Source organism: Canis lupus, chromosome 8, assembly GCF_003254725.2.
Source record: "Canis lupus dingo isolate Sandy chromosome 8, ASM325472v2, whole genome shotgun sequence".
NCBI classification, from domain to species: Eukaryota; Metazoa; Chordata; class Mammalia; order Carnivora; family Canidae; genus Canis; species Canis lupus.
In genome coordinates, this window is record NC_064250.1 from 62,251,030 (window position 1) to 62,272,007 (window position 20,978).

The 20,978-nt window shown below is 58.7% G+C and overlaps 2 protein-coding genes across 14 annotated transcripts in view; both read right to left on the reverse strand.

Moving 5' to 3' along the window:
* Positions 1-11,554, reverse strand: part of GPR68 (G protein-coupled receptor 68) — a 28,499-nt gene extending 16,945 nt beyond the window's left edge. For 2 of the 9 annotated variants that reach the window (XM_049113426.1, XM_049113427.1), the window contains exons 1-2: positions 2,462-2,670; positions 855-976 (exon numbers count right to left, since the gene is read on the reverse strand). The gene's annotated coding sequence lies outside the window, so the exon portion shown is untranslated. Of the gene's footprint in view, positions 1-854; positions 977-2,461; positions 2,671-11,448 lie in introns of those variants that run through there. The other 7 variants (XM_049113421.1, XM_049113422.1, XM_049113428.1 and 4 more) reach the window with 5 other exon arrangements.
* Positions 11,555-16,498: 4,944 nt separating this feature from the next.
* Positions 16,499-20,978, reverse strand: part of CCDC88C (coiled-coil domain containing 88C) — a 121,566-nt gene continuing 117,086 nt past the window's right edge. For all 5 annotated transcript variants that reach the window (XM_035719813.2, XM_025442431.3, XM_025442430.3 and 2 more), the window contains one exon: positions 16,499-18,728. In XM_035719813.2, the coding sequence (XP_035575706.1) occupies positions 17,742-18,728 (987 nt within the window). In that variant the 3' untranslated portion in view covers positions 16,499-17,741. The remainder of the gene's footprint in view (positions 18,729-20,978) is intronic.

The window sequence follows — 20,978 nt, forward strand, 5'->3', positions numbered from 1 at the left end:
TATCAATAGAATAAAGTGGAAGCCACATTATGCCAGTTTCTGAGTCCAAGTCTGAAGAGACTGGAAGCTCCCACTTCCCATCACTGGGGAGAGTTGCTCTTGAAACCTGGGTGCCATGCTGTGAGGAGGCCCAAGCAGCCTCATGGAGTGGCCCCATTGAGAGGAACAAAGAACCTGGCCAACAGTTGCAGCTGATGGCTAGGATCCGGGACTTGTCACATGAGTGTGGGATCTGGGAAGAAGATCCTCTTGCCCTAGCTGGGCCCTACTGGCAGGTGGTGCAAAGGGCAGAGACATGCCGTCCCCACCAAACCCTGCCCAGATCGCACATTCCTGAGCAAAATAGATGAGTGCTGTTTTTTTTAAGTAACTGTCTTCAAAGTGGTTGGTTAAACAGCAGTAGATAACTGGAATGCAAGTATTCTTTTGCTTCAAAATCAGGAAAGGGCTTATCACGTGCTGGATTCATTCATACTGCTATTTTAATTTCTGTAACAACTTCGTGAGATGGGTATAAATAATTTGCATTTTTTTCCATGAGCTACTAAGGCTCAGAGAGGAAAGGTGGCTTGTTTGAGACGAGTCAGCTAGGAGGGATAAAATGTGTTTTCTGCTGATTGCTATTGGACAAGTCTTCTCTCCCTACAGTGTGCACTGTACCCCAAATGGGTACGACACAAGGGTAACAACGATATTTACAGCTTATAGCTAACGTTTAGGGGGAACCGCAAGGCTCTCAAGGCAAGATCTTCACTTGCATGATCTCACAAGCCTAGGAAGCAAGCTCCAGTATCATGCCCATTTCACAGAAAGTGACACCGAGGCTCAAAAAACAGAGTAACTGATTTGCTTACAGTGATAGGTGTAATAAGAGAAAAGGCTGAGCCTTTCCTGGACCGCCCTCATCTGGCTCTGGAATGGCTCTCAGCGGCAGAGGCCCGGGTCTACTGCGCACACACTGCTCCAGCGTGGCATCCTGCTAAGCACAAGAAGCTCACCTGTGTGCAAGGCGGGGTGGGGGTGGGGGCAAAACCAATCACAGCATCTCAGATTCGGACCATTCTCGCATCTCTTTTGTCCTCACACCGCTTCAGGTGGTGGCCGCAGCCAGTAGGTATTTCTGCACAGAGCCCTGGCCACAGGAAGCGACCTGCCTGCCCTGGGTCACACAGTCTCTGGTTCCGAGTCAGGGCTCCGTCCTCTAGCCCTCCTCCTAAACCCCAACCTCCTCCCTGTGCCATTTGGCCGCCGCATCGCTGTTCCCCAGCTCCTTCCCCCCATCCATCGCCTGCGGCCCTGCAGCGTCCCGACACCTGCCCTTCACGGAAGGCACGCGGCGCGGCTCTGGGAAAGGCAGGCCTGGCCACGCGAGTCTCTGGGCCACCTGTGCTGGCCCAGCTCCGGGAAACGAGGTGTTAGCTTCTGTGCGAGTGCGTGCACGCGCGTGTGTGCTGGTGTGTAATTACCGGGTGGCCACGGAGGCAGCGACCGCGGGCAGACACACGCTAGCCCGGAGGGGCCGGGCCCGCGGGCGCTCGGCACAGACAGCGGGCGGGCCTGGCCGCAGCCCCTAGGCCCCGCGTCCGCTGGGCGCCCCCACCCCGCGCTCGCCGGGCCCGACCCCGCGCCCGCACCAGCCCCGCCCCGCGGTCCCTCCCGCACTAGCCCCGTCCCTACCCCGCCCCCGCGCTGGCCCCGCCCCCGCCCCACGCGGTCCCCGCACTAGCCCCGCCCCCGCGCTAGCCCCGCCCTCCTCCCCGCCCCGCGGTCCCTCCCGCGCTGGCCCCGCCCCCACGGTCCCTCCCGCGCTAGCCCCGCCCCTACCCGCCCCCGCGCTGGCCCCGCCCCACCCACTTGGTCCCCCTCACTAGCCCCGCCCCCTCATTAGCCCCCCCTCCTCCCGGCCCACGCGGTCCCCTCCCGCACCGGCCCCGCCCCCACGGTCCCTCCCGCGCTAGCCCCGCCCCCGTGTTAGCCCCGCCCTCCTCCCCGCCCCGCGGACCCTCCCGCGCTGGCCCCGCCCCCCGTGTTAGCCCCGCCCTCGTCACCGCCCCCACGGTCCCTCCCGCGCTGGCCCCGCCCCCGCGTTAGCCCCCCCTCCTCCCCGCCCCGCGGTCCCTCCCGCGCCGGCCCCGCCCCCACGGTCCCTCCCGCGCTAGCCCCGCCCCCGCGTTAGCCCCGCCCCCGTCACCGCCCCCGCGGTCCCTCCCGCATTGGCCCCGCCTCCCCCCCACCCCCGCGGTCCCCCCGCCCCCTCCCCGCCCCCGCGGTCCCCTCCCACCTTAGCCCCGCCCCGCGCACCTACACCTGGTTGGACCCACGGCCCGCGGCGCCGCCAGGAAGGCGCAGAAGTGGCCGCCGGTGCCGAGGCCCCAGGCCGCCGTCCGCCAGCGGAGCCCTGTGCGCTGGGGACCCCCACGGCCGTGGGGACAGGAAGAAGCCCGGCTGGGGGGGCACGTACCTGCGCGGTGGAGGGCCGGCAGCCGGTCGCAGTCACCCCACGCTTGGCCCGCGCCCCCGCCTGGGGCCGGCGCGCAGCAGGCAGGGTGGGCGCTGCGTCCTCCGGTTGCTGGCAGGGGCGGGGCGGGAGCGCCGGCGGGGCCGTTTCCTCCTCCTTGTGCCGCGATTTCCCCCATCTCCCCCACCCCCGGCCGGCACACCCAGCCCTGCCAGTCCCTGCCCTGCCCTGCCCTTCACTGACCGCAAGCCACAGGCCAGGCGCCTGCCAGGAAGAACCGCAGTCGCTCAGACCTGCCCCAGAGGCACAGCACCCCCACCCCCACCCCCACCCCCACCCCACCCCACCCCCGCCGCCACCGCGTCCCCAGCACAAGCTCCGGAGCCGCCACGTGTGGGCTCAGACTGGCCTTGGCCGCAAGAGGAAGAGGGTCCCCCTCAGCCACACCCCTGGGTAGGCTGACAGGAGAGTCGGCGGAGCACCTGTCTCTGCTCCTCACCACAACCTGGGCGCCCGCGCATCTGCGGCTCGGGTGGACGCCCTGGGGGCTGCTGCCCTGGGCCTCCCTCCTCCCTGACCTCCACCTCCCCTGACCTCCGCTCCCGCCGCCCAGGAGTCTGCATTTAGGCTCCTGCGCCCAGGCTCCCTGCCCCGGTGCCTCCCAGCCTGGGTGCCCCGGGTCCCGGGTGGTGCGCACAACAGCAGGACGTCCTGCCCGGTTTGCTGAGAATTCAGGGAGGCCTGATGGCCCTCTGCGTGCCCTGCACCCCACACGCCCAGAGCAGTGACAGTAGCCAGGCTTGCCACTTGAGCACTTACTGTGTGCCAGGCACTGTGTGAAGCACTTAGTGGCACAAGGCTCATTTGATCCTCACCAATGGGTTGGGTACGTGCCGCCCATGGGGGGATGAGGCACAGAGAGGCCAAGGAACAAGCCCAAGGTCACACAGGTGATAGGTGGAGGCACAGAGACTCAAACCCAGGCAGGGGAGCCCAGAGCCAGCATCCGCCCCAGGCTACCCTTAGCTGCTCCTTGTGTGCTCTGCTCTTCCGCAGCTGCCTACCTGAATTCTAGCCCCCCCCCTGCCCCCATTCAAAAGCACTCCTGTCCCTGTCCCCTGCACTCCAGCCCCAGTCTTTAGAGCCTGCTCACGCTTTCTTGGCTCCCCCCAGTCTGTACCCTGCCAGCTAGGCCCCTTCCCAGCATCTCTGCACTGTGCACTGGGGTCACTGGCACACAGCATCCCTCTGCGGGACACTCAGTCCTGGCCCAGCGCCTAGTTCGGGGGAGGGGGGGAGGAGCACCCAGCTCCTGCTTGTGCAATGAGTGTCTGGGGAGGGTTGCTGCGGGCATGTGCAGAATCTTGTGCCATGGTCACCAAGACCACTGGGCCCAGGTTAGGATGGAGGGCAGCCAGAGAGCGGGCAGCGGAGGCAGAGAGAAATGGACGTCTCACCTTCTCCTAAGCCCTCTGGGTGACTCCAGGTCACCCATGTTGTGACTCAGCCCCTCAGTGAGTCTCTGGAGGGACATGGACAGTGGGCAAGATGCCCTGGCTGGGGAGGCCGGGGAGGCGGGGGAGCAAGCACCTCCCTGCCAGCTCTTCTCAGAGGCTGCATCAGCCCCTTGCGAGGGTCCTCATTTTGAAACCCCCCCTTCTTGCAAAATCTTCACAGATGGGAGTTTTCTGGATTGACTATTCATGCCATAAAAACGCACATCTGCTTCTTAAAGATCGCTACCCTGAGACTAGTTGTTAAGAGTTTGCCTTCAAAGGCCAGGGTGCCTAGTTTGAGTCCCAGCTCTGCTACCTGCAGCAGGGAGGGTGATCTTGGGTAAGTCCCTCCACCCCTCTGTACCGAGTTCTTCATGTGCGAAATGGGGGCACGGCTTCAAAAGGTGGTTGATTTCATGACTAAATCATGCAAAGCCTTCAGCTTGACACCTAGCAGGTGTTAGGGTTCAAGGGAGGCTCGCTGTTACTGTCCCCTCTACAGACCCTCTTTATGAGTCTCTTACCGTGTCCCTAGCGCTTATGCCCGGTGTCTCTCTGAATTCGAACAAGGCGTTTTATCCTTTCCACTTTACAGATCAGGAAACTGAGGTTCGGCGTATTACCCGAGGCCACTCAATCCTGAGTGTCTGAACCAGGACCTGAATAGACTCCTAACTGAAGCTGCTTCTGACAACAATGATCCTCCTAGCTCCCCAGGAGAGAGGTGGGGTGTTGTAAAGCCTATCACCAATTGCCAAATCCAGGACCCCAGCTCCCGAGGGTACATACAGCGTATGCCGTTTAGACAGTTTATTACAAAGTGAATCCTGTCTGGGCTGCCGTGATGCACGATTCTTGGGGGGGGGGGCATACACACCGTAACTTATCAGATGGCGGCCCCCTCTCCCTGCCTTTTCTTAGCATGCGGGCTCCTTGCAGACCTCCAAACACAGATCCTTTTACAAGTGTCAATACTCTCCAATTAACATGAGCTCCGTTTGGATTCAGGCTCCACTTTTTAGAGATGAGAACAGCATGGCACCTCCCACTTGTTACTTAAAGATCCCAACTTGGCCTGTAGAATATAGGGTCGGCATCTCTGGCCGTGCTCCCCTCAAAAACATGCTCAAGGGCAGCCCGGGTGGCTTAGCGGTTTAGCACCACCTTCAGCCCAGGGCGTGATCCTAGAGACCCGGGATGGAGTCCCACGTCGGGCTCTCTGCATGGAGCCTGCTTCTCCCTCTGCCTGTGTCTCTGCCTCTCTCTCTCTCTCTCTCTCTCTCTCTCTCTCTCTCTGTGTGTGTGTCTGTCATGAATAAATAAATAAAATCTTAAAAAAAAGATGCTCGATTTAGAGAAGCAAAGAGAGGCATCGCATTGCCTACAATGTCACCTTTGGGCTAGACTTTGCTGTGTCTCTTGGTGTTACCCCATCGAGTCCTCGGCAGGGGCGGCAGGGTTCATTCTTTTGTAAATAAAAGCGGGCATTGGCCTTGCAAACAACAAACAGCTCACTAAGTTAAAATGAAGCATGTATTGTTTTCCAGAACGTTCCTGGTCCTAGGGAATGGCAAATTATGGCCCATGCTCATGAAATGCTGATTTGAGACATGGCACTAATAACCGGCTTTCTTGCCCATAGCAATCATCTCCCACAACGGGCTGGACTCCAGAGATGCGGGCAGAATGTCTCCATACCTGGCCCAGGTGACGTTTACGTCCACTGCTGCTTTTCTAGTCTCTCATGGGTTTTTGGTCTCAGCATCTGGATTCCCCTGTGTCTGGTTAGGGAAGCACCTGCAGGTGCTCAGAAATGGCAAAAGGATGAATGAAAGAGGTGATCGCACCCGGGCCGGAAGTGTGCTGAGGACTTGTTTTTATTTTATTTTATTTATTTATTCATGAGAGACAGAGAGAGAGAGAGGCAGAAACACAGGCAGAGGGAGAAGCAGGCTCTGTGCAGGGAGCCTGACATGGGACTCGATCCCGGGTCTCCAGGATCACATCCTGGGCTGAAGGTGGCGTCAAACCACAAAGCCACCCGGGCTGCCCCAGCTGAGGACTTTTTATCCATCCATCCCGATCCACCCTCCACCTGCCTCCATCCTGCTGCTTGGGTGGGATCCCCGCCTCCCTCGCCCCCAGGCTGGGCCAGTGGGAAGCACCCACTGAGGTAAGAGGAGGGCAAGAGAGGGGAGGGGAAGGGGTATTTATCCCCTGCCAGAGTCCCGTCAGGTTGGCTGCCTCCCATTAGCTCCTGCGGGAGTCCTGCCCTGCCCTTCGCTCTCCTTCCTCCCGCGTGGGCAGTGCGGCTGCCCTGAGACCCCGTCCTGCACCGGTTCCCTGAACCCTGCCCACCCCTCTGCAAAGCGTCCCTGTGTTCCCTGGGCTCGGCCACCGGGCTGGGCCTCTGCTTCCCGCCAGACCCTGACCGACCCCAGTGGGCGACCGGGGGCATCTCCACTGCACATGCTAAGGGAAGACTATGCACATGGTTTAGAATGTGCACAGACGATTGACTTTAAGAAATGACTGTTTTCCCAGTTTGTTCTAATTAGCACAGCTGGCCAGCCTCAGAGGAACTCTGCCTGGATCCCCTGAATAACAAGGTCCCTGCTTCTCACTCTGCTCTGGCGCCAGCCCCTCGTGGCCCCTGCTCAGTCCCTCTGCCTCTTGCAGATTTTCCTCGGTCCCGAGCTTCCTGTCACGGTGAGCCTCCTGGTTGCTCATTTTGGAGCATACGTCTCTCCTTTTGAGAAGCGCTTGCCACTGTGGAGTCAAGCGCCTCCCTGGACAGTTTCAAGCAGCAAGAAGTTGGTTGTTCTGAGAATTATCATTTCCTGGCATCAGCTACACTCTAGCAGGCTTGGGCCTGAACTGATTAATCAGACTGACCTGAGTAACACAGGGTTGTTTCCTCTCCCACTCATACCTCGGCTCTCAGACAGAGTGTGACTAATGTGGCCACCTGAAGGCAGGAAACTCTGAGACTGGTGGGGAGGGACCACAAGCCCAGATGAAGTGTGAGCACACACATCTGGCGAGCCGGGGAAACCCTGTTGTGTGCCTGGCCAGACCGCAGACTTCTGGAGCACCCCTTCAGGCTGAGCTTGCTCAGGCTCAGGCAGTCGGGAGTTGGGGGGAACATCTGAACGTCTGGGTTCAAATCCCAAACCCATAGCTTTCTGGTTGGGAGAGCTCCGGCAAAGTTTTGCAGTCTCCCTGTGCCTGTTTTTCCTCATTTAAAAATGAGGGTACTAGTGAAGGTCTGTGTAAGAATGAAATATAAAAGTGCTCTCAAGAAACCAGAGGCCCAACCTAGCAGGTACAAAGAGAGCAGACTCTGCTGGGAAGGTACAAAAGGGGCTTGGCCGACCAAAATAGGGTGGGCCAGGCTGGGGCCGGCCTCTGCTTTGGGCCTCCTGCTTATGGATTGAATCTTGGCTGGGCCTTGGAACGTGACTTCTCGACTTGGCCTCTCCCAGGCTCTGTATCCTGACAGGTAGACTGGAGGTGAGAGTGGTGTCAGGCCGTGTGGCCCCAAGGTTAGGAGGATGCACACGGTGGAGCCAGATTGCCCAGTGCAAATCTCAGCTCTGCTATTCTGCCGAACTATTTCATCTGTCAGTGTCTCACCTGCGCGGTGAGGCTGGTGACAGTGGCTCCCACCTACCTCAGAGTGGTGTGGAAGGTGCTCAGCACAGTGCCTGGCCCACAGTGAGTGTTCAGTAAATCTCAGTGGCCATTAATACACCTCCAGCCACAACACGCTCTGACCACCAGGACGGAACAACGGCAGCCAGAACGATGCCCATGTCCCAATCCCTGGGACCTGTGACTATGTTGCCTTTCATGGCAAAAGGGACTTGGCAGGGGCATCTGGTGGTTCAGTCCATTGAGCCTCTGGCTCTTGGTTTGGGCTCAGGTCATGGTCTCATGGGTCATGAGATCAAATCGTGTGTCTGGCTTTGCACTCAGCTTAAGGGGGGGTGGTCTGCTTGCGAGTCTCTCCCTCTGCCCCTCCCCATACTCTCAGCAGAGTATGCTTGCTCTCTCTCTCTCTCAAATAAATCAATCTTTAAAAAAATAAAAGAAAAAAGGAATGGGCCACCGGTATGGCTCTGTGGATTGGACTCCGGGTTTCGGCTCAGGTTGTGGTCTCGGGGTCCTGGGATTGAGCCCCTCGTCTGGCTCACTTCTCAGGGGGAGCCTGCTTATCCCACCCCCTGCTCTCTTTCTCTCTCTCAAATGAATAAATGGATCTTTAAAGAAAAACAACTACCAACAACAGGGATGATTCATTTAAGGATCTTGAGATGGGGAGAGAGTTCTGGATATTCCATGGGGGAAAAGACACAACCAGCAACAGTCGGCTTTGAAGATGGGAGCCAGCCACCAACCAGGAAAGGCAGCAGCCCCTAGACGCACAGAGGAAGTGAGGTGGGGTCTCCCCTGAGGCCTCCAAAGAAGCTCCACTGTGGCCGCGGCCCGAGGCCCATCCTGACCTCCAAAACCGTAAGACTAAGTTGCATTGTTCTAAGCCCCTAAGCTCATAATTGGTGCAGCGGCACCGGGGCCTCACACAGCCGCCCAGCCCCCAGCCCACACCCCACACCTGCACCCTGGAAGGAGGGCCACGCCCATCAGTCCACAGGAGCTATTAAGCATCCATGGAGTCACCATACTGCTTGGGGTGGTGACCACATAGGACCATGGCACGGACCGTCCCGGGGGCACGGGGAGCACCAGGGATTGACTATCCCAGAGCAGGAGAGCTCGGCCTGGGCTCAGTGGGTTGAAAAACTCCTCCTGGAAAAGCCAGACCCTCGAGCAGGACCGGTGGAAGGTGTAGGGTTTGCGCAGATAGGAGGAGGAGGAAGGAAAGGCATCGCCGGAGGGGGCCCAGCAGGACCAATGTCAAGGAGGTCACCCCGTTATTCACATATCTGTTCAACACTGGGGCTCCAGGCCCCGTGGCCAGGGGTGGACACCTGGATAGAGAAGTGAGTGCCCCAGACCTGGTAGCGCTTCTTAGGAACTTATGGTTGGGATGGAAGCCAATACCCATGAGGTAAAGCACGACAACCCTTAGAGCAGAAGTACAGCTGGCTGAGGAGGCACATGGTGGGGGGCTTCCTAGAGGAAGTGGCCCTTCAGGGGCTGATAAGCAGAAGGCTTGTTCTGTATCACTTAGGCTCTGTATTCAGTAGGTGCTCGCTGGCAGGAGTGCAGCCATGTATTTCTTGTTTCCCATCCAACTCTCTCTTAACCTGTTTTACTGCACTGAGGAGAAAGTCTTAGCTGGGGGTTAGTGTGTCTCTACTTCCTAATTCTCGCTAATCTCCCTAAACTAGGGAGCTGCCTCAGGTGTGCCCTGCAGGCGACAGGTGCTTATGACCTGAGTTGAAAACCAACACTGCTTGGTTTTTCTTGATTTTATTTAACTGCCTTCAGTGGCAGAGGGTGCTAATGTGCCAGCTCGGCGAGTGGGACACAATTTCCTTTTAAAAATAAGTGTAGTTAAGTGTAACAGAACTATGAGTGGGTCGGGGGCTGGGAGGTGGGGGGCTCTCCTTCCTGCCCTGGAGCTGAGCACTGGGGTCCAGCTGAAGACAAACACGGCCACACTGAGTGCCCCCCTCCGCCCCCCGTGACTTCCACATCCTCATCTGCACCCGGACACGCATCTGCAAACCCGGGTGGGCGAGCCCTGGGAGGCTGAGACTCCCCAAGAGCGTTCTCGGGGCGGGGGGTGGGGGGTGGGGGGTCGGGGGTGCTACAGAGACAGCGCCCAGGGGTCCATCTGCATGGGCAGGAGCATGTCGCACCCCCCCCCCAACTCCCTGCGCCTCTCAGGTGGGAAGGACAGAAGCCTGGAGAGGGGCAGAGACCACCAGGCAGAGGGAGCGGCCCGCACAGCCTCCACCTGTGCTGCGGGCCTGAGAGGGCGGGGGGGGGGGGGGGGGGGGGCATGCGGGGCAGGAGGCTCCCTGGGGGCTGTCGGGGGGTGGGGGCCAGGGGGGAGCTGGGCTCCCAGGGGGCTGTCAGGGGCAGGAGCCAAGGGAGCAGTGGGGGGAGCCGTTGTGAAGCCTCGGTGCCCATGTCGGGGTCTGGACAGCAGGGACACCCCAGGGCACCCTGCGCATTGCGCCCCCGAGGGGCCACCCAGGTGCCATCAGGGCCAGAGAGGAGAGATGACAGCAGTGAGAGGACATGACTGGGGGAGGCTGCACCATGGGGCATGGATGGTGGCCTCTCCCTGCTGCCCCCACGTAGTGGACGGGGAGGGGGCCCTGGTCCCCATCCCCTCTTCAGAATGAAGTTCTCTTTGCCCTCAGGTAGGAGCCCCAGGGGTCACTCTGGGGTATCAGGGCTTGTACCCAAGGGACCAAAAATTTGATGGACTCTGCCCGGGAGCTGTGGGGCAGTCCAGGGGGAGATCTGACCATAATGGTCCCAAGACATTAAGTTTCAAGTTTCTGTTCCCTGACTAGAGGTTCCCCAATAATCCAAAGTAAAAATAGTCAAGAGAAACGTTATGTATGTAATAAAATGGAACTTGGATGGCTGAGTTTTTGAAAGTGACCTAGGAGGGAAAGCCATGAGCATACCCTGATAAGAGCCATGAGTGGAGGAGGATGGGTGGGGAGGGCCACCCTGCAGGAGCCGAGCTGCCAGAGAACCTGATCAAGAGGAGGCAGTCAGGGCAGCCTTCCTGGAAGAGGTGACTTCTAAACTGAAACCTGCAGGGAACCGAGGAGGCCTGCTGGGGATCCTCCGGGGGACTGGTGTATGTGGCGCTGTGGATACAGACCGGGTCCTGCGCGTCCATGGTGGAGGCTGAAGAATTTCCCGGCAGTGCCGGGACATGTTGCTGGGGGGGGGGGGGGCGCCCCCTGGATTCTGATGATTTAGGGCAGAAGGAGAAGCAGCTACTCCTGCTGGGGTGTGATGCAAGAGCGGGGCCAGCGCCCCCATGTGGGGCTCCAGCCCCGAGGGGCCGCGCGCTGAGTGGTAGGGATGGGGGGGCGGAGCCGGGGGCGCCCCCCCCACCCCCAGGAAGGTCTCCAGCCCGGACCTGGTCCTTGGACTCCGGTCCCCAGGGCTCTTCTCCGGGCCTCAGCGGCGGTGCCGCAGGGTCGGGCACGTCCCCCGGGGACCTGGATGCTGTAGGATCTCGGCGATCGCGGCCACCGCGGGGCCCCGGGCGGGGCAGCCCCCTGGCCTGCTGCGCCCCCCAACGGCACCCTGGTGCCCCACGCTCCGGGGGGTCCCTGGGGCCCCGGGCACCATCCCTGTGACCGCGGAACGACAGGGACCTACTTGCCCGCGCTTCTCCGCCTGCGCTCCCCCGAGGCCTTAATCCCGGACTGGATTTTGAATTTTCCGCCGCAGGAGAGGTCGGGGGGCCGGCCCGGCTGAAGGTCAGGGGTCCCCTGGGCCGCCCGCCGCCGTGTCCCCGCCCGCAAGGCCCCGCTGCCCCCGCGCACTCACCTCTCCCGGGCCGGGGCGCAGGAGGCCGGGCGGCGGCCGAGCCGAGCGGGAGCGCGGGGGCGGCGGCGGGGGCGAGCCGGAGGCCGGGATCCCGGGGGTGGGAACCGCGCAGGGGCGGGACCCGGAGCGCAGGGGTGAGGGGCGGGGGGCGTGGCGCGGGCCCTGCGCACCTGCTCCAGCTGGGCGTCTGGGAGGGGGTAGGGGTGGAGGGTGGAGGGTGGAGGGGGTGATGGTGGGGGCTCCAGGGGCGCGGGGAGGGGCGGCTTCCAGAAGCTGTGCCCCAGAGCCATTGTGCTCCTGGGGGGAGCACCGCGCGGCCCAGAGGTTCCTCTCTGCCCTTGGTTGGGGGTCCCCTGGGAGAGGGGATTGGGTGGGGGGCAGGTGGCTGGCGTTTTGCGTCTGCCCGGGCCCTGTGACCTCCCCCCTAAACTTCACCTCAGGAGGCTGGGCCAAAAAGCCAGAGCTTGGAAAGGGGAGGGCGGCTCTGAGTCCCGTCACATCCCCCGGCCCCCCACCTGCCTGACCTCCTGTTGCTCAGCGCCCCACCTTCCAGGGGCGGAGGTGATGGGCTGTCCTGGCCACTCTTGCCCTCTGCCTCCTGCAGTGGCACGAGGAGGGATGGGCGGGCGGAGAGCGGGCCCCGGGGGCAGTTTCCAGCCTCCTCCCTCACCTAGGAGCACAGTCACAGGCACCCACACTGGGGCAGGTGATCAGCGCTTCCCAGGTTCCCCCTCCTCCTTTGGTCACTTCTCAGTTGTTCTGTCTCTGCTTTGTAAACCCATCCCTGAAACGGGGTGCTTCCGGGGCTGCGCAGGGATGTGGCAACCCAGGCGTTCTGCAGTCATCATTAAAACCTGACTTATGGGGGATCCCTGGGTGGCACAGCGGTTTAGCGCCTGCCTTTGGCCCAGGGCGCGATCCTGGAGACCTGGGATCGAGTCCCACGTCGGGCTCCCGGTGCTTGGAGCCTGCTTCTCTCTCTGCCTGTGTCTCTGCCTCTCTCTCTCTCTCTCTCTCTCTGTGTGTGACTATCATAAATAAATAAAAATTAAAAAAAAAACCTGACTTATGGGGGGATCCCTGGGTGGCTCAGCGGTTTAGCGCCTGCCTTTGGCCCAGGGCACTATCCTGGAGTCCGGGGATCGAGTCCTACGTCGGGCTCCCAGCATGGAGCCTGCTTCTCCCTCTGCCTGCGTCTCTGCCTCTCTATCATGAATAAATAAATAAATAAATAAATAAATCCTAAAAAAAAAGCCTGACTTATGTAAACCTGTGACTGATTACTGGACATTAAAAGCAAAGGCAATCAATACATAAAACTTGCCACTTCTTAATTATTTCACTGTTTCCTATACCCTTGAGGCTATTTACACCCACTCTATGGGGTGTGTGTGTGTGTGTGCGCGTGTGACAGGTGCTACTGCACATCCCTTCCCACCTCCCTGCTTCCTGACACTGTCGGCAGCTTGGAATCCACCCGGCAAGAGCATTTACGCCACAGAAATTGGCAAACATCATCAATCAAGGCTTGGTGTATGTTTTCTTTTTTTAAGATTTTATTTCTTTATGTGAGAGACGGAGAGAGACCACACAGCAGGCAGAGGGAGAAGCAGGCTCCCCGCTGAGCAGGGAGCCTGACCCCAGGATCATGACCTGAGCCGAAGGCAGGCTCTTAGCTAATGAGCCACCTGGGCGCCTCTGCTGTGTTTTCTTCAGTGTCTTGTATCTGGACATAAGAAAAGACGGAGAAAGCATTAAGAGTGGATTAAGGGATCCCTGGGTGGCTCGGCGTTTTGGCACCCGCCTTTGGCCCAGGGCACGATCCTGGAGTCCCGGGATCGAGTCCTGCGTCGGGCTCCCGGCATGGAGCCTGCTTCTCCCTCTGCCTGCGTCTCTGCCTCTCTCTCTCTCTCTCTCTCTCTCTCTCTATCATGAATAAATAAATAAATAAATCTTTTTTTTAAAAAAAGAGTATGGATTAAACTTAAACGTGTGCATTGCGCGCGTATTATGGCAGGTGTGAGGGTCTTTAGCGGTCACGACATGTGTGGCTGGAACTGAGGAAGTTTGCTCGTCCTGCCTTCAGAACTACGTGACCCAGCAGTCACCCGGTCATGCACAAAGGAGTGACGTTGTGACATGCATCTTTAGCCTGTCTCACTTTCATCTTACGGGTTAACGTAAATGGAGATATGAACCAGCATTCCCGCCGGAGCCACACTCACCCACGGCTTGCAAGCATATGTGGGCTATCAGTACGCAAGTTTGGCAAAAATCACCGAGAGCTTTCTAAGAGAAGCAATTGGCTGTATGGATTTTGCAGCAAAACGTATTACACATTTTATTATTTGTAAATTTTGTTACATATCTTGTATCAGCCAAATTTTTCATTTTTTAAAAAAAGTATTTTATTTATTCATGAGAGACACAGAGTGAGAGAGGCAGAGACACGGGCAGGGGGAAAAGCAGGCTCCATGCAGGGAGCCCGATGTGGGACTCGATCCTGGGGCCCCAGGATCACACCCTGGGCTGAAGGCAGCGCTAAACCTCTGAGCCACCAGGGCTGCCCAGCCAAACTTTTCATATATGTATACGTGTGTGTGTGTGTGTGTGTGTCTATATATACATGCGTGCTCTCCCCTTCTCCAGTTGACGGATAAACATTTGGCTGGATATTTAACCCTGGCTGGATGCTTCACAGGATTTGTCCTATGCTTTCTCATTTTCCCACTTCAGTGCTCTACCCGGGGTGAGCCCCTCTTGACCCAGAGATGATCCCAGGTCTCTTTCCAGGCCAGGCAGACCTCACCCCTGAGCTACGGGCGAGAATACCAGCTATCGGTTGCTTCCTCCCAGACACCAGGTCACGCATCTCCCAGGCCAGTGCAGAGCAGGCCTGGAGCTCAGGAGGGGCATGATCTGGGATGCCCTGCTCAGCAGCAGGACCCTGTGGTACTGCCCAGGGGGGGACCAGAGCCTGGGGTTGGCAGTGAATGTCAGTGAGGTGTCCAAACTGGAACCAGCTGGCGAAGTCATGGATAAGATACAGGAAAGCAACATCGAATATTGTCTAGATATAAGGGGACAGGTAGGACAAGATGGGTGATACAGAGAGGCTTTGGTGGGGGGAGGATGGTGAGTGTTCAGAGTTGGAGGTGTTATTGGGACATCCAAGCTGGAAACACAGGTCAGCTCTGGAGGTTCCAAGGAGAGTCTGGGGCTGGAGATTTCTGGAGCCTTCTGGGAACAGATTGTAATTAAAATCGTGGATGTGGAGGATGTGTATGAGCTTGTCCAGGGTGAGAGGAGGGAGTGATCAGAGGGCTGGGTGCACCTCAAAGTGAGCCATGTAGAGAGGACAGAGTGCAAAAGGATGGGTGCCGCGAGTGTGGAGGTAGGCAGATGGGGGAATGGTTCAAAGTGAAAGGTCATCCGGGGTGAATGCCCGGAGAGGTGCCATGAAGGTGACGTTGTCTGAGGCAGGCAGCCAATTTGGCAAGCTGTGGCCAACCCCAGGGCCAGGTGTGTGTGAGACCTGGGATGAGAACAGCTGGCTGAGAATGGCTGACTAGGATAATGGGCGGCATGTGTGTGTGTGTGTGTGTGTGTGTGTGTGTATGCGCGCAAGTGCACGCACGTAAATTCCAGACACATTCTCAGTCCAGGATGTGACTTATAACGTGTAGGGTGCAGGGAGAGGAAGAGCCAAGCCTGCATCACAGGCTTCCGGTTTTTGTGATTGTAGGACTGCTTATGGTTGGATGAGCTAGGGGAGCTAGAGGGGTGGGGGTGGGGATGGGGGAGGGTGGCCAGGCAGAGGAGTTGAGGCCTACAGGCCCAGGCGGGGGCATCAGGCAGCAAGTGCAACCTCAGGCCTCAACCTTGGGAGTGGTCAGTACTCAGCTAACCCTAGGGGGTGCGTGGAAGGGGAAGCCTCTAGGACCTAGCACCTCAGCTTTCTTTACACTCAAGTAATTAATATAGTGTATTAATTTCAGAGGTGATTCAGTGATTCAGAGGTGATTCAGTGATTCATCAGTTGTATAGAACACCCAGTGCTCATCCCATCATGTGCCCTGCTTCATGCCCATCCCCCCACTCTCCTCCACCCCCCCCTCCCCTCCAGTGACCCTCAGTGTTTCCTAGAGTTAGGAGTCTCATGGTTTGTCTCCCCCTTTGATCCATCTTGCTTTATTTTCCCCTCCCTTATTTTTTTAAATTCCACCTGAGTGAAATCATGTCTTTCTCTTATTTCACTTAGCATCACACCTAGTTCTATCCATGTTGTTGCAAATGGTAAGATTTCATTTTTTTGATGACTGAATCATAATCCACACCTTAGCTTTCAATGAGTCTACAGAAAGCCTGAAGAGCTGGCAAGTGTGAGCTGCAGAGATGTTCCAGAGGGCAGAGAATCCTAGACAAAGTTCAAGGTGTAACTGGGCAGGTGTCAAATCCTGCCAAGGCCGCACAGGAGGAAGGCACGAGGTGGCCACTGCTCAGTTTGGCCCAGGTGTTGTGGGTGGTTTCTCCCCCTGAGCGGTCATGTGCCACAGACCGCAGAGCTTTGGAAAGGGCCAGTGAAGGGCCAGGAGTGGGGCTCTTACAGGTTGGTGAGGGAGGAAGGAGACACTGAGGGAGCAAGTAGAAAAAAAAACCACTTGAAGGAAAATCTTGTCCCGTGTGGGTATGTACAGCCGGCCTCCCTCCGTCTGACTCAAGCCTCTGAGCTGAGGTCTTAAAGATCTAAATTCCAGATTTGGCCCTTCCTAGCTGAGCAGCCTTGGGAAAACCCAGAGGACTGGCGGGAGCTGAGATTCCGTCATGAGATGAATCCCACATCAAAATGGGACCCAACTCTTACTAATCGAAAATAAACACAAGTCTGGGAAAAAGCTGTTGTCTGGTAAGCACAGAAACCTTGCTTTGTCTCCTCTGACCTGGTAGCAAAGGGCGCTGTGGCTTTCGATGGCCGGGAGGGCGCCTGGAGAGCCCCCGACAGCCAGTCCAATGCCGCCAGCACCGGCCAGTGAGAAAAACCAGGACTCGATTCTATGCCTTTTCATTTTATTACAATCCTGTCCTTGTGTTCCAGAGTGAATGGCTATTAATACACAACCCAAAGCACACCTACCACCGATCTTGTTAATAGTCCCATTTCTTTCTCAGTATATGAAACCAAAAGAAAAAATAATCTTAAAAAAAAATCACCAGGTTTAGTACATCCCAGAAAGAGCACCTTTACTAAACAGAAAGACAAAACGTGTCAGGAACCCAACCAAATACACAAAGCAGCAGGTGAGATTCCTGATCGAAAAGACTCCCAATGGAACATAAATAGATTCCCCCTCGACGTACACGTATTTCACAGGAGCGTGTACATATATATGTAATATATTAAAAGAAATTTGGTTTCTACCACAAGAAGTTATTCAGAAATAATAAATCAACATCTGAGATCAGGGAAGGTGCACATTACGAACCAGGCGTGCACCCCCTCCTGCACACCTCCCCTCTGTACACTATGTACACTTGCTGGGAGAGGGCTGGGGCAGGCGCCTCTCTCTGCCCCGGCCCCTAGACCCAGCACATCCAGTGTTTGTAGAAAAGTGTGCCAGGGAGGGCAGGTGTCTATGTGGCCAAAGACCGAGGCCACCGGCCACCTGCCTGGAAGGCGTCCTTGGCCTTGGGGTGAAAGGGAATTGCTTGGGACCCCAGGAACGGCGTGGCAACGCTCCTGGTTTTCAGCAGCAACCCTAATTCTGGGTCGACCTGAGGTCCTTGAGCTATTTGTAGTTTGGCCAGTCTGGACTTCTCTTAGGATCAAATGGCTTTTAGGAAAAGGGTATGGAGTTTCCAGAGCCACTAGGGCTTGGCTATGTGAATGTGTGTTTGCACAAAAGCATGCGCGCACACATGCACGTGCGTGCTTTAAGAGAGGTTGACAAGTTGCAAATGAGTGTTCTACAGGGACGTGCTCAATAGTGTCTACTTTGTAGTCGGTTTGGTCACTGTGTTCTGAGTGTCCCGAAGCTGAAGTGGATTGTTCAAAAGATAGCAGTTGCTGGAGGCTACAGATAGAGCACGCGCGCACACACCCGGGGGCGACATCCTCTTAGGGCTTGGCACAGTGTTTCCATCAACAAAACGAGCAGGAGAGGGGCCCAGGAGCCCGTCCTCATCCTCAAACCCTTTCCCGACACCACAGGCAGACAGAAGAAAAGGCCATCGTCATTGCAAGGTGAGTCAGTAGTTTTAAGGTTCGGGCGCCACGGGCCCAGACGAGTCACGAGTCACACGCAGCCGTACTCGTACCACACCGTCTGCTGGTCCCCTCCAGGCTCGGGGGACGCCGGCGTGCTCTTCAGGCTGCTCCCGCGACTCGAGTCCTCCGGGGCCCGGCCGGCGCGGGGAGCAGGGTCAGGAGACCTCCCCGGGCTCTTCGCGGGGAGCCCCGCGCCGTGGCCTTGCCTTGGGGCCCCGTCCCCCTCTGAGAGGCCGAGCACGCCCCGGACCGCGGTGATGGCGGCCACCTCCGCCGGGTTGGGGGGCGTCGGGGGTTTGGTCCTGGCGGCCGGGGCCGCGGCACCACTGCCACAGGAACTGCCCCCCACGGCGGCGATGGCCGGGGCCGTGGCGGACGGCGGCAGCGGGGCCAGCCTCTCCTCCTTCGGGGGAGCCAGGGAGAAGCGCCTCACGTCCGGGGCCCGGCTGCGGGGGGCCGAGCCCTGACCGGGGCTTCCGGTCTTTCCCACAAGTGGGGTCCGCTCCCGGGCCAGGCAGTGGGAGCTGGGGGCGGTGGGGCCTTGCAGGGCGTGGCTGCCGGGTTCTCTGCCCCCTGAGGGGTCGGGACTCCCCGGCTTCTGAGGGGCCTCCTGTTTGCAAGCCTCTGGCCCGCTGGCCCGGAGAAGGTCGGCGGAGGCCAGGCTGAAGGCCCGGCTCAGGGACCGGCTGGCGGGCGTGTGGGACGGCGGGGGCACGGTGGCCTGCCGGGGTCGGCCCAGGGACAGGCTCTGGGGGGGCTGGGCCTGTCTCGGGGGGACACCGGGCAGGACCTCGGCCTCGGCAGGTCTGAAGTTTGGCTTCACATACTGCCCGGGCTTCAGCAGCTTCCCCTCGGAGGTGCTGCTGGCCATCTTGACGGTAGGGCTCACAAAGCTGGTGGGCATCTTGGCCCCTTCTTTCCTGGCAGGGGGTCCTGGCTGGCCTCCAATGGCCGGGAGGTCGCTGGCCTTTCGGAAGTAGTCACTTAGCAGGTCATCCCGGCAACTGGGAGTGTCCTACAGGGAAGGGAGAAGGGGCGAGAGGTGGTGTGAGAGCCAGGCGGTGCTGGGGCAGCCTGCACCCCCCTGGACGGCCGCTGGGCTGTGCAGCTGGCCGAACTGCGGTTTCCTGCTCCTGCTTGGCCTCGTCCATGTATAATGCTACCCCACCATGCACCCCTGGTCAGGTATGTGGGTCACCGGTGGGGGACCCCAGGTGCCATGTGGCAGCCGCCTAACTCTGCAGACCTGGATACAGCAGACAGGGAGAGGACGTCCCTCAGAGCTCCCCCAGTCTATGGAGAGGTCGGGGCGGAAGGCCTGCCTCCCCGGCCCCCATCTGTTCTCACCCTCTCACCTGGCAGGGCGGGAGGAGGAAGCTACTGGTGGCACCAGACCTTCTCCCCCCAGTCAGCCCAGTGCACTCGTGCACACTCAAGGCTCTGTCCAGGCCACAGGGGAGGGGGAACAACAGAAGCTGGCCCAGAGAAGGTCGGTGGAGGCCAGGCTGAAGGCCCGGCTCAGGGACCGGCTGGCGGGCATGTGGGACTGCGGGGGCACAGTGGCCTGCCAGGGCCCTCACTGCCACTTGGACCATTCTCTGTCTGCGAGAGGCAGGCGGGGTGGGGGTGGGGGTCAGGGAGTGAGGTCCACAAAGGCCGACTCCCGAGGTGGGAAGTGGAGGGCAGAGGGGAGGAAAGAAGTGCATGGGACAGTCCAGCTGCCAGGCTGCTCCCCTCAAGTCACCACCCTGCTGGGCTTCCCCTGACCAGTGAGGCTGAGTCCTCCATCACCACCCTGCAGGCAAACAGCTGCCGAGGCCAAGGCAGGGGACGCCGCTTGGTCACCTTGGCCTCTGTCAGGACCTCAGCCTGGAGGAGCCAAGTGGTGGTTCCTCCTTAGGCTCATGGATGCTGCAAAACCAGGAAGGGAAATATGTTCCCATGGCAGGTGATGTGACCTGTCGTGGGGGCAGCAGAGCTCAGAAACCACCTGCACCTGCCCACAACTCCTGGTCCACGGAAGCATCTGGATGTTCAACCTGACAGAGACACAGTCTGCCATTTTAGGCTATTTGAAGCCACAGATTCCGGTTGAGGGAGCAGCGAGGCTGTGGTCATCAACACGGACAGCTTCCTGCATGCCAGGCACTGCATAACCACCAAAAAGCTAACACCTCCCTTAGTTTTCAAAGCAGGCCTCGCGAGGTTGAGGTTGGCCTAGAACAACCTTTAACAGGTAAGGAAGCTGAAGCCTCGGGGCTTCCACAGCTCACCCACGGCTGTCTGACTGGAGCTGCGGCCTGCACCACCCAGCTCCCTGATGGACATTCTTAATTCTTTGATATGCAGCCCCATGTGGCCACCCAGCAAGCCCATCCTGAGACACCCTGTTCCCTCAGGGAGTGCAGGCACAGGTGGGGCATGCTGTACCTTCCCTGGGGCTGCTCAGGGGAGGGGTCAGGTGCCTGGGGATGGCAGGCTGAGAGGTGCAGGTGGTGCTCCAGGGCCACACACACATCAGCTCCTAGCATGAACAGCCATAGATCCTTCTGGGCTTGTTTAGGCTGAGAAGGGATGGTTGCTGATATGGGGCATAAGTAAGGAAGGGTGACTACCAGGGACATGTCTGAGCTGAGCAGGGTCCCCTGAGAGCTGCAAAGGGAAAGGAAACTCACTGTGACAAGTACACAGAAAAGGGTCAAGAAGGAAAGCCTTCTGATCTCAGGCTTCCCTGCTTTCTGGGCCATCCTCATTTTTTCCACCACATCAGGGCTACCTGTGGGATGCCTAGACGCACGCCAACAGCCAGAGCATCATCTGGAAACCCTGTATGGATGCAGGCCCTCAGGGAGCCCCCCCATCATACCCAGCAAGTGCCACCGGCTAAGCCTGCGTGCAAACCACTGAGTGGCAAACCTCCCGAGAGCAGCAGGGCTTCTGCTGGGTTTCTCCAACTCCTGGTGCATAGAGTAAGTGCTTGCCAGACAGGAACAGAATGGGGGGGGGGGGGCGGCGGCGAGCAGGGACCATGTTCTTCAATTTCCTTTCAGGGCCGACCATAAGACTCAGCACTAGCAAGTATGTGGCAAAAATTTGCCAGTTAAGTGGTTTGCTTTGCTTTTGGAGAGCTGACCCTGTGCATGCTGCAGAGCACAGAGTAGGTGCTCAGTAAATACCCACCGAGCAAGACTGTGGGTTCCACCCTGGCCTACTACAGAGGAGCTAAAGAAAGTTCCACTGTTTATTTAAGCGGAATACCATGGAG